The sequence below is a fragment of the Mustela nigripes genome, chromosome 11, assembly GCF_022355385.1.
Source record: "Mustela nigripes isolate SB6536 chromosome 11, MUSNIG.SB6536, whole genome shotgun sequence".
Classification (NCBI taxonomy): domain Eukaryota; kingdom Metazoa; phylum Chordata; class Mammalia; order Carnivora; family Mustelidae; genus Mustela; species Mustela nigripes.
In genome coordinates, this window is record NC_081567.1 from 8,412,319 (window position 1) to 8,424,459 (window position 12,141).

The 12,141-nt window shown below is 60.8% G+C and overlaps 1 protein-coding gene across 2 annotated transcripts in view; it reads left to right on the top strand.

The window, feature by feature from the left end:
- CUX1 (cut like homeobox 1) overlaps positions 1–11,246 on the top strand; it is a 351,017-nt gene extending 339,771 nt beyond the window's left edge. For both annotated transcript variants that reach the window (XM_059414613.1, XM_059414614.1), the window contains exons 15-23: positions 2,886–3,013; positions 3,608–3,674; positions 4,342–4,454; positions 7,158–7,274; positions 8,441–8,524; positions 8,744–8,800; positions 9,134–9,214; positions 9,981–10,045; positions 10,330–11,246. In XM_059414613.1, the coding sequence (XP_059270596.1) occupies positions 2,886–3,013; positions 3,608–3,674; positions 4,342–4,454; positions 7,158–7,274; positions 8,441–8,524; positions 8,744–8,800; positions 9,134–9,214; positions 9,981–10,045; positions 10,330–10,399 (782 nt within the window). In that variant the 3' untranslated portion in view covers positions 10,400–11,246. The remainder of the gene's footprint in view (positions 1–2,885; positions 3,014–3,607; positions 3,675–4,341; positions 4,455–7,157; positions 7,275–8,440; positions 8,525–8,743; positions 8,801–9,133; positions 9,215–9,980; positions 10,046–10,329) is intronic.
- Positions 11,247–12,141: the final 895 nt, after the last annotated feature.

A 12,141-nucleotide genomic window follows, 5' to 3' on the forward strand; every position in this document is an offset into this window, starting at 1 on the left:
GGCAGCCTTCCCAGATTCTTCCCAAAGGACGAGTTCCCAGGAACTTTCCCGGGGGGAGGCAGTCTGGCCCGTCTCACATGGGCCATCTTGAAGAGGTGAGGGTTCCCCTCTATCCCCCTAGCGTTTGTCTGTCTGTCACTCCCGCCCGCACACCTGCCCCCACCTGACCTCTCCCTCTCCGCATTCTGCTTGCGCCCTACTCCCAAGCTGCCCCGCACCAGGCCCTGCCCCCTGGCATCTGTCCAGAGTGGGCTCGTTCCCAAGTCCCTCCACACCCCTGCCTCCACGTCCCACCACCACCTTGACCAGAGGCTTCGCTCCATCTCCTTGCTTAGCCTTTCTGGGGACCCCAAGGACCCCTCCGTACTCACCGACTGTCCCTCTTCAGCTGGGCACTTTGACACACTTTCTCCTGATTTCCCCCTGCTTCCTGCCACCTCCTCTCAGGGGCTTTTCTGGGACACCCCTGAAAATGTCAGCGTGCCTGAAAGTTCTGGCCATTCTCACTGCAGACTGTCTCTGGGCTTCCATGTTCACTGCCCTGGGGGGTTGGCCAGGGGGCGGGGGTCGGTCCTGAGCTCTCCGCAGCCTGCATCTCTGGCCTCCGGCCATGCATCCCGCCCCCCCCCCCATCCACATGACCCTTTAGCCACTCCATTAGTACCTCCTACTCACCGAAGGCCAACCGTGAGGCTGCTCACCCCTTCCACATTTGGGGAACCAGCTCCAGGCACGGGCCTCACCTCCTGGGTTCTGTATGACAAAGGGATCACAACTGTCTCCAGCACCTTCTACTGCCTTGCCCCAGTTCTGGTGGAGTCCAGCTCAGGACCTCCCTTGACACCAAGTGGTCTCCCAAAAAGGTGCCCCCAACTTCTTGGTCTGGCTATTCCTTCCCCCAGCAGAGACAGAGGAAAGCATAGGGGTAACAGCCAGGGGACCCTGACACGGCAGATTTAAGTGGCTCCGGGACAGGGTCTCTGAGCAGGGTCTGTAACTGAGGTCTCTTCTTTGGGGTAGACACCACACGTGCAGCTGCTTCCCGTCCCCCGGTGTGGGGTGTCAGCTCACTGCTAGGGTCCAGCTGGGCTCCTGGCCCTGCCTCTGCGGTCTCCGCATCCCACCACACCCGGGGCCTCCGTTCAGCCTCACCGCATCACCTCTGCTGCCCTGCCTCGCCCAGCCCCTTCCCTGTGTCTCACGAGCTCCATGCCGTCTGGGAGTGCGGGCCGGCCAGCCCTCAGCTCCGCCCAGAGCCACCTCTTGGGGGGAACGGCCACTCCCGACACTCAGCTTTGCTCCCCGCAGAGAGCCCCTCAACGGCTACCCCAGTGTCTGGGGGCAGGTGCAGCAGCGTTTGGCAGCGGCCTGGCACCCGCCAGCTGGGGCATGGGTACAAGTGCAGGGGAACCCCGGGCCGGGCACCCCGGGACCCCAGGGGCCTGACCAAGACCGTGCGGGTTAGAACAGCAGCTCAAGCAATCATCTTGCTGGTGCCTTATCGACCCTCGGTCTCCTCGGCACCAGGCTACATGCACGCTGCCGGCTGGACCTCGGGCTCCCCCAACTATACCCTGCCACCCTCACCCCGTTCTCCCTCCATGACCTGACCCTGGGCCCTCAGGTCCAGCCTCTTCCCTGAACCCCATCTCAGGTCCCCCACTTCCACCAGCACCAGCCAGGCACCAATGCTTGAAGGCAGAAGTCCATTCGGGGCCGGAACCAGTGCAGACCCCGCTGTGGGGGAAGGGCTTGGACATAGCCAGGAGGGGACACCCTTGGGTTTGGTCCTGGACCAAGAGGCCTCCGTTCCTCATCTGTAAAAATGGGGGTCACCTTTTTTGGACTGACTGGCTTGTCGCGAGATGTGTCAAGAGCTTGGCGTGCAGCGGGCACCCAGGAGAGGGAGCAGGAAGGGCGGGGGTGGGGGTGAGGTCAGCGGCCCCCCACCCTGGCTCAAGACGCTGAGTGTAGCCAAGACCGGGTTGGCGGGCAGGTCAGCAGGCCGCGTGGTGATGGGCAAATAAATCCCTGTGACAGGACGGGCAGAGGGCCATCCTCCTGGCTCGGTCCCCAGCCTGGAGCCTTTGGGCATTTCTGGTGCCACAGAGCCCCCTGGTGGCCAAGCAAGATCTACTGCCACTATTTAGAAATGAGACCTGGGCTGCGCACCCCCCAACCCCCGGGCGCACCCGCTCCTGGCACCCACCCCTCCCCGGGGCCTGGACTTTCCAACACCTCTCACCCTCCAAAAGGACAGGAAGGTCTCCATACAGAATTATTTTGGGTTCGATTTTGTCGCAAAGACAGCCATGGGCACTTTAGTGAGGGAAGTCGAGACCGTGTGGGTCAGGGTATTGTGGGGAGGGGGGGCGCCCCATCCCCCTCACTGGGCTGGAGCCTGTCGGGGTAGGGGGCAAGCAGGTCTGGTGACAGCTCCAGAGGCAGGACCCCTCCCTCGGGCACCTCCTGCTGATCTCCAGCAGGCCCGCCCATCCCCAGCTGCCCCTCCTTTCTCCCCCACTCCTACCTCTGGTCCTTATCCCAGAGCATCAGCCCTGGCAGAAACTTGGGGTGTGCTGGGTTCCATGTCTCTGCCTGGCTTGACAGAGGCAAAGTGAGGCCTTGAAAGGGCAAGGGGCCAGTCGGGCTGGCCAGGCTCCCGGCGGGTCACAGCAGAGCCGGGGAGAACCCTGGATCCCTACCCTGGGCTCCCTCGCCTGCCTGGAGAAGTTCAGGAGCATGTTGAGTTCTTAGGGCCAGGAGTGGCCCTGCTGGCCGGCCTCCTGGTGGGCCCTCGGGCTGTGGGTCGGAGAGGCCGAGTGGGAAAGGCGCCACGGGCCACACCAGGTTCCCTCTGATGGCCGTGTGTTCCTTTGACACAGGGCGCTGCGCAGAGCTGCAGGTGCATGTCACTGAGGCCATGGCCACGGCAGCCGAGCAGAGGGAGCTGATCGCCCGCTTGGAGCAGGACCTTAGTACCATCCAGACCATCCAGCGGCCGGACGCCGAGGTGAGCCGCCCCCTCTGCCCCACCCCCTCGCCACCCTGAGCTCTCATCCAGGAAAACCTCACAGGTTAACCAGCCGGCTCCTCGGGCCCTGCCCCCACAAGGCCCACAAGGCTGTCACCCACAGCCCAGGTATCGCCTGCACACTTCATCACAGAGGCCCGGTTCAGGACGCCAGGCCAAAGGGCACAGGGCCAGGCTGGGACCTCCACCCTGAGAGCTGTGGGCAGAAGCCAGGCAGGAAGACCGACCCATCCCACAGCTGGAGGACCCGAGGCCCAGGGATCGTGGAAGGCTGGAGCCCACGGGGTCCTGGGGGTCACTTTGTCACCCACCACATTTTCTAGAAGAAATGGGGCTCGGAGAGAGCAGCGGGGCTGGCCCAGCAGGGCCCAGTGGTCCATGATGGCACCACCACAGGGGCCCTGCCTCGGGGTCAACCCAAGGCCCAGCCTTCCCTTTAGGAGCCCTTGTGATCACCGGCCCAGTCCCGCCGCCAGACCGCCCCACCTGGTCCTTGACCCCCGTTTGCTTGGCACCCTGAAAGGGTACGTTCGGTGACACATAGGGAATGGTCACGCCTGCTCCCCCCTGCAGGGCGCAGCTGAGCACGGCCTGGAGAAGATCCCAGAGCCCATCAAGGAAGCCACTGCCCTGTTCTATGGTAAGGAGGGGCTGGCCCGTCTCCGACACAGCAATGGGCAGGGCGGGAGCAGGGAAAGGAGAAAGGGGGTGCTACAGTCTGAGCCGTGATCCCTAAAGAGCACCCCCTTCCTCCAAGAAGGTCAGGGCCCCCCGTCCTAGCAATGCAGCAGCAACCAAAAGTGGGGCTGGGTCCGCCCTTCAATGCCTTAGTTTGACACCCCGCCTAGGACCGGGGCCCCCTTTGCCCTGCCAGTGGCCTTGTCGATGGCTGATGGGTCGTGATGAGCTCCCCAGGGAGGCCTTGGCACGGGAAGAGAGACAGCCAGAGAGCTCCCAGCAGTGCTGGCTAGGTGGCCTCCTCCGGCGTCAGGATCAAGGAGGAACCTGGGGCTGGGCGGGGACATTGGAGGGAGCCTCTCACGGCTTCCCAGTGCCTCCAGTGTCCTTTCGCTTCCCCAGGAACGGGGGGCCTCGTCCGAAAGATGCGAGGGTCTCAGATCCTCATATTGAGGAACAGGGGCCCTCCCCTGCTCGGATCCCTAGTCCCCTGGATAGCCCTTCCTTTCCACAGCCTCTCAGCACCTGTGCTCAGACACCTGTGCCTTGTACCTCATGGCCCTTGGCCAGAGCTCCCTCTGGGCTGGGGCTATCGACCTGAGAACCCACCGTTCCCCTCCACCTCCTAGGACCGTCGGCACCGGCGAGTGGCGCCCTCCCCGAGGGCCAGGTAGACTCGCTGCTCTCCATCATCTCCAGCCAGAGGGAACGCTTCCGTGCCCGGAACCAGGAGCTAGAGGCCGTGAGTTGCATTGTTCCCTCTCTTATGTCCCTTGGACCCACAGTTCTTGGGAGCAGAGAGATGTGTCACAGACCATAAACCACAGAGGAGTTAGATTTGTTGTGTGCAGTCAGGGAGGGCTTCCTGGAGGGGGTTATGCCACACTGGGCTTTGAAAGAAGACTCAGATGCTCCAAGTGGAGGACAGATAGGTGAGCAGAGACAGGAGGCCAACAAGCCCGAAAGCCTGTGACAGGGCTGCAGGAATAAGGCACAGAGGGCCCTACTGCTGGGCTGAGGCGTTACCGGAGGATTTAAGCAAGGGAGTGACACTGGCAGAATGGAGCGTAAGAAGGGTCACTCGGCAGCCAGTTTCCCGATGGAACCCGGCCTGGGAAGACAACTGGGGAGCGGTCCTGGAAGGGGGAACAGGATACGAGAGAGGGAGTCAGGGAGGGAAAGAAAAGAGGAGGAGCAAGAGACGGTCAGGGTGATCAGGGTACAAAGGCCCAGGCCCGGGCATGCGCACAGAGGCAGTGCACGCCAGACCCAGATTGCAGAGGGCCTGGGGACAGACCAGAAGTGTACCTGGAGGGGGCGCTGTCCCAGCCTTGGGGACTCTGCAGACTCCCCATCCCCCAGAGCCCTCCTGGGTCCATCCCTGAGCTCTCCCGGTGCAAACAGGAGCCCGGAAGCTTTCCATCCTTCTCAAAGAGTCACTGCCTGAGCTGATGATGACATTTCTAGACCCTTCCTCTCCAAACGCACAGTTGACCCCCTGGGGTTCCCAAGCTCAGGCCAGGGAGAAGCCAACATTAACTGGGTGCCCACGGCAGGCAAGGCCTGCTGCTGATCCAGTGGCAAGGCTGGGCCGGCCCCATCGGACCTCCTGTGATCTGCTTCAAAGGAGGGATGGTCCGCGCTGCCCCTCACAGCAGGGACTGGAAACGTCACACTCACTCCCCTCGGGGACTAGGGACAGCCACGCAATGGAATGCTGGGCAGCCCTTAAAAGGAGGCCTTCAAAACAGATAAAGTGGAAAGAAAAGTGTTTTCGTATTCTACCTTTTGCTTTAAAAATCTAGGTTTTTTTCAATCAGGTACTAACTTTTTAAAAATTGTGGTAAAACACACAACACATACAATTTACCGTCTTAAGTGTTTTTAAGTGTACAGTTCAGGGGCATTAAGTACATTCACGCTGTTGTACAAACAGCCCCACCATCCCCGTCCGGGAGCTTTTTTACTCTTTCCAAACTGAAACTCTGTCCCCGCTAAACACGAACTCCATTTCCCCCCGCCGCCCCCATCCCGGGTTCACCACGCCTCTACTCCTCTCTGTGTCCCTTGACCACACGAGGACCTCATGTGAGTACAGTCCTACAGTAGTTGTCTTTTCGTGCTGGCGTATTTCGCTGAGCAGAATGTCCTCAAGGTTCATCCCTGCTGTAGTAGGTGTCAGAAGGTCCTTCCTTTTTAAGGCTGAACAGCATTCTGTTGTACTGGGTACCTGGTTTTATTTATCCGTTCATCCGTCAAGGGGCCTTTGGTTTGCTCCCATCTTTTGGCTACTGTGAACCATGCTGCCATGAACACGGGTGTTCCGGGTAGCTGCCCAGAAGTGGAATTGCTGAATCACGTGATAATTCTAGGCTTCTTTTGATTTTATTTATTTATTTCACAGACAGAGATGACAAGTAGGCAGAGAGAGAGGGGGAAGCCGGCTCCCTGCCGAGCAGAGAGCCCGATGCGGGGCTCGATCCCAGGACCCTGGGATCATGACCTGAGCCAAAGGCAGAGGCTTACCCCACTGAGCCACCCAGGCGCCCTAGGCTTCATTTTTTAAAAAACCGCCCTACTACCGTGTCCCGTGTCCCGTGTACTTTTCAGTCCTGTTTAAATGTTTTAAACAGTATGAAGAAAACACCTACTTAGGCATTTGGATAAGCTGAAAACCGAGGTCGCCTTTCATTTGCTCCCGGATTGGCAAACATTAAAACCACGTAGCGTCTGACTCCATTTCTATGAAATGTCCAGAAGAGGCAAATCGAAAGAGACAGAAAGATTAGTGGTGACCAGGGGGTAGGGGAAGAGGGACGGAATGAGGGGTCGGGGGTTTCCTTTGGGGTCATAAACGTATCGTGCAGTGAAATCGCAGGGATGGTTCACCATATTCACTGTGGATATACTAAATAAAATAATAAATAAATAATCCTAAAGACAGTGATGTTCGTTTCACGAATTACATCTCGCTAGTTCTTTCAAAGGTTGATGATACCATAAACAAACCGACTCAAGACATGAAGGAACCTGGCCCCAAATCTGTCTTCTGCTTGGGGTGGGGTCCCAGGAGGAGAAGGGGACTTGCCAGAGTCTAGAAGGTCAGGGAGATGGCCACAGGCCAAGAAGGGGCTCCGGGGGGCGCCTGGGTGGCTCAGTGGGTTAAGCCGCTGCCTTCGGCTCAGGTCATGATCTCGGGGTCCTGGGATCGAGTCCCGCATCGGGCTCTCTGCTCAGCAGGAGCCTGCTTCCTCCTCTCTCTCTGCCTGCCTCTCTGCCTACTTGTGGTCTCTCTCTGTCAAATAAATAAATAAAATCTTTTAAAAAAGAAGGGGCTCCGGGTAGACGAGCAGGACCTGCACCGGTCTGGCAGCCTCTCCCCACTACCCTTTCCACTGTGGGCCTTGCCTGCCTGCCCACCTGCCCGCTGCCCCCCCCCCACCAGGAGAACCGCCTGGCCCAGCACACCATCCAGGCCCTGCAGAGCGAGCTGGACAGCCTGCGTGCAGACAACATCAAGCTCTTTGAGAAGATCAAGTTCCTGCAGAGCTACCCAGGCCGTGTAAGTGCCCTCCCCGATTGTGGCCCCAGGCGTACCAGGCAAGGAGAGAGGCCAACCAGGCCCTCCAAGGCGAGAGAGTTGGGGGGCAGTGACCCGCTGGGCAGCACTGGGCCTAGGGGCCCCCAGAGGCCATCCAGTCTGCCCTGCCTGGCAGCTGTGTTCCCTGAACTGAGGAAAGCCCCCACAGTGGAGGTTCTGTGCAGGTTCATTCATCAGAGCCAGCCAGGAGGCGGGGAGAGGCAGCAGGAGGCAGGGCTGGTGGGCCCATGGGCCCGGCCGTCCCCTCTATGAAACAGGAGTGATCCTCTAGTGAAGCCAGGATCCGGGGATCAAACCATAGGGCCGTTGAGCAGGCCGGAGAGGCCCTGGGGAATCCGTATGTTTGAAACTCACATTCTTAAAAAACAAAACAAACAAACAAACAAACAAAAACCCAGATTTGGGTCCAATAACCCCCAAACCAATCAAGAAAACAGAATAAAAACCCACTCACTCCATTCTGGGCATCTGAGGGCCCTCCCTGGCTTCTCTCAGCCCCCAGGCTTCACAGGGGACCCCCTCGTGGGAGGAAACCCTTCTGTGACTGTGGGGTGACAGGGTGGCCCATAGAAACGCAGGGAGCAGGGACCCTCAGGGTGGGGGCCTCCCCAGGACCAGAGCTCCCGCCCCCTCCCCCACTCCACCTGTTGGAGCTGCACTCGGGCCACCAGAGGGCGCCAGACTCTGCGCTAACTCCTACTTGGTACCCAGGGCCCTGCTGGGGTGGGGGAGCCGGGCTCACCCCTCTGGTGCCTCCCTCTGCCCACAGCCACCCTGCAGGCTCCCGCAAACCCCTCCCAGACCCACTGGTCCCCACTGGCCCCCACTGGCCCCCACTGGCCTGGCCCTGTCTGTGATGTACACTGGAGCTCAATAGGCTTCAGTCCCTCTACCTGCCCCGAGTCACCCTGACCCGGAGCCCGCGGGAAGTCTCTGAACCCGGGCACGACTCCCGGACGCGTGGCCCCGGCCACATTCATGCTGTCACCCAGCCTTCTCCCGGCTCTAGGGCGTGGTGCTGATGGGGAAACTGAGGCTCCCCTCTGCTCCTGCCAGCCTCAGGATGCCTTACCCCGGCCTTGTTCCTGGTCATTCCCTGAATGACGGGGTCTCTCCCCCTCACACAGAGCGGTGGCAGTGACGACACGGAGCTGCGGTACTCCTCCCAGTACGAGGAACGCCTGGACCCCTTCTCCTCCTTCAGCAAGCGGGTGTGTGAGCCCGCAGGGGCTGCTCCCTGGCCAGGCGGTGGGCGGGCCGCGGGGAAGCCTGCAGGACGCACCCTCGCTGGGCGAGCCTGGGGCGTCACGCTGAGTGGAAGGGGACAGCAGGGAAGACAGACCCCAGCAGCCCCCTGCGGTCCCCCTCTGCAGCAGCCTGGGGCTTCTGGGGCCCTGGGGGGCCTCCCCTCATCCTCTCTCCCCCTTCAGGAGCGGCAGCGGAAGTACCTGAGCCTGAGCCCTTGGGACAAGGCCACGCTCAGCATGGTGAGTTCCCTCCTCTGCCACACACCTGCCTTCAGTGCCATCTGGAGAAGCCCCAGGGACCCCACTCACCCCTCATAGGTCCTGCTGAGACTGGCCATGAGGCCTAGAACAGGGTCCCTCTCCCTCCCGGACAGCTGCTGGTCCTGGAAGGTTCTGGAATCGTGCCACAGGGGGCTCCATTCCCTAGCATTCCTGTGGCCCCAATTCCCAGGCTACACAGTGGGAGACCGCTGCCCTCTCTGTAGTGGGGCCCTCTCTGCAGGAACCTGGGGCAGCCCTCTAGGGGTCGGTGAGGCCTGCCCCACCCCCACGCCACACCTTGTTGCTCCCCAGGGGCGACTGGTTCTCTCCAACAAGATGGCGCGCACCATTGGCTTCTTCTACACGCTCTTCCTGCACTGCTTGGTCTTCCTGGTGAGTATCCAGGCAGGAGGCCAGGGATGCCTCCACCACGCTTCCCGGACCGCCAAGGGCAGCCTGGCTCCCTGGGCCAAGCCCAGGCCACACTGTCTGCTCCTGGCCACTTCTGTCCTCTTCAAGGGGACGGTGCCAAGCCCACCCCTCAGGCCCTCTGCCTGGGGCAGCAGCCCAGCCACTCTGGGGAAGGGGCCTGGCTGACTTCACCCACGGCCCACTCTGGAGGGCTTGGGGGAGGGCACGACCACTGTGGGGGCCCGAGGCAGGCGGGAATGCATGCAGGTGTGCCTCACGTCACTAAGGAAAAGCCGGCTGGGCTGCACACGCAGGGACATCTTGAACTGAATCTCCTGCAGTGCAGAGTGACCGTCCTGGGGACGTCGGCAAGTCCACTGGGTCAGGGAATCGGAGAGGGCAAGGCGGGCCCGTGGAAGCCTCCAGCCCTGGAGGCTCCCATCCCGAGTAAGGCCCCAGGGAGGGATGGCCCCTCCGTACTTAGCCTGGGCTCCAACTCTGTCCCCAGGGGCCAACAGGTCCCGGCCTGCCAGTGTCCTACACAGCAATGGCGAGGACAGTACTGCCACGTCGAGGCCCGTCTGACTGTGTGTGAAACAGGCGGCCACAGGGGCATCTCTAAGGCCTCCTGCCCTGGGGCCTGGGCCAGGACAATAGTCATGCGCGCCCAGGAGGCCAGGCCCGGTGGGGTTGGAGGGGGCGGCAGGAAGGGCCGTGCGTCGGGCTCACTGTGTTTCTACCTGGCCAGGTGCTCTACAAGCTGGCGTGGAGTGAAAGCATGGAAAGGGACTGTGCCACCTTCTGTGCTAAGAAGTGAGGACAACACCCGGGTCCCAGGGCCCTGCACTGACTCCCCCACCTGCACCACCGAGCCCCTCCTGTGTTCCCCACCCCCAACCTTCCGCCACCCTTCCCCCCCCACCCGGCTCCCCAGCACCTCCCCTGTCACAGGGAGCACACCCCCTGGGGATCTCCGTTCCCCCTCCACACATGTGCGTGAGTGTGCATGCGGATGTGCGCACACACACACACACACACACACACACACTTCTCTCCTTTTTACCCTTGTTCTCAGCAAAGGTTTCTATCCCCAACAGGTTCGCCGATCACCTGCACAAGTTCCACGAGAATGACAATGGGGCGGCAGCCGGTGACTTGTGGCAGTGATGTCCCCAGGCCTCCCCAGCATATTGATGGCTGTACCCCCCTACCCCTTGCTTGTTTGGCTGCTTCTAATGACTTCGACTTCCCCAGAGAATTCCCCACAGAACCAGCCCTTGCCCTCCGCCCTCCAGAGCCAGAGGTCCCAGGTCCCCCTGGAAACTCTTATGAGAATGTCAACCACATCAGGATCCCTAGGTCCAAAAAGCCCCCGAGGCCCAGCCAGGCAGAGTCAAGGGGGCCCCTTCAGCCCCATCCTGGGCTGGTGACCTGGCTCGGCCCGCAGCCTGACCACTGGCCCTGGTGGCAGTTACCTCCCATCACCATTCATGATGCTGATTGGGTCCTCGCTGATTCTGGCCATGCACAGTTCATCTGGGTCGGGTCCCCTGGGTCTCTCTGTGCCAGGTCTGAGCCAGGTCTGGGATCCCCTCGGGCTCCCCCACGATCTACCACCACCACTTTCCCTCAAGAGATAGAGGGCCCTTCCTCACAGGCCAGCAGGCTTTGTCACCAAGCCCACCCCACCCCAAAAAGAGGGGAAGCCCCGGAGGGCCTAGGATAGTTTCTGTCACCTTCTCCCTGCCCCCAGACCCATTGTGATTTTTGCTTTCTTCTTTAGCAAGATATTTTAGCTTCTAGGCAAGGAGGGATCTCCAGTGAGCCCCTGTGCCCCAGGCTTTTCAGCCCTAAGGACTGGTCTGAGGGGCCCAGGTGCTTCTCAGCCAAGACAGAACAGACCGTGGCCCACCCTAGCATGGCCACCTTGGGGCCACTGGCTGATCTCCCTAAGGTAGAATTGCACTTGCGCGTTCAGCTTTGCACATTTCAAATAAACACTAGTTGAGCTGTGCTGGTGGCCATGCTCTGTGACTCTGGGGGGACAGGCGGCCGCTGGGAGCCCACAGCAACACGCCTGGGACCTGGGGCTGGACCTTTCAGATGCTCTGCTGATGGGAGGCATGACCTTCAACTATGGGAGCTCCCTTCCTTTGTCCATCCCCCAGGAATTCCGTGAGTGGGTCCAGACCTTTGCTAGAACCCAAACCCACAATGTCTGAGTTCCCATGAGCCGCCAGGCTGCCTGATCAAAAAGAGAAATCGATTCCTTAAAAAAAAAAAAAAAAAAGAAGAAGAAGAAGAAGAGGAAGAAGACGACTATGAGGCTGCATTGGGACGTGCAATGTCAGCTCCGGGGGAACCCCTTCTCCCCTTTCTGGGTGTCATGGAGCTACGTACCCTATGCCCCTTTCCCTTGGGCCACAGCTTGCCAGGCACTGCAGAGCCTGTACCGACCAAGTCCCCTGAGTTCCAGCCGTGCAGGGGGACCCCCTGAGCCACCGGTCAGCCTCGACCCAGCTCTGCTCATCCACTCATGTGGGTCCCTGTGCCCCAGGCACAGACCTGTGCCCACCCACACCAAGGGTCTCCCCCTTGATCTGTGGTGGTTGGCGTTACCCCACTGGCCAGGTGGCCCATGAGGCCGCACCACACCCAGCTCCCACCCTGCAGTGCACCAGGCCGGCGTTCCCTGAACACTCTAGAGCCCATACATCCAGGGGCACTCCTTGGGGGCCCATCCTCAGCACCCCTCACCATCCGCCCCATCAGAATGTCCTCCAAGGCCCCAGAGGTGCTCCTGCCCTCAGGGACCCCGGCTGAACCTATCTTCCCTGTCATTGCTGTCCCCATGACAGTGCTGGTTTTGGCCAATCCCGGACACCCTCCACCCTCCCGCCACTTCCACA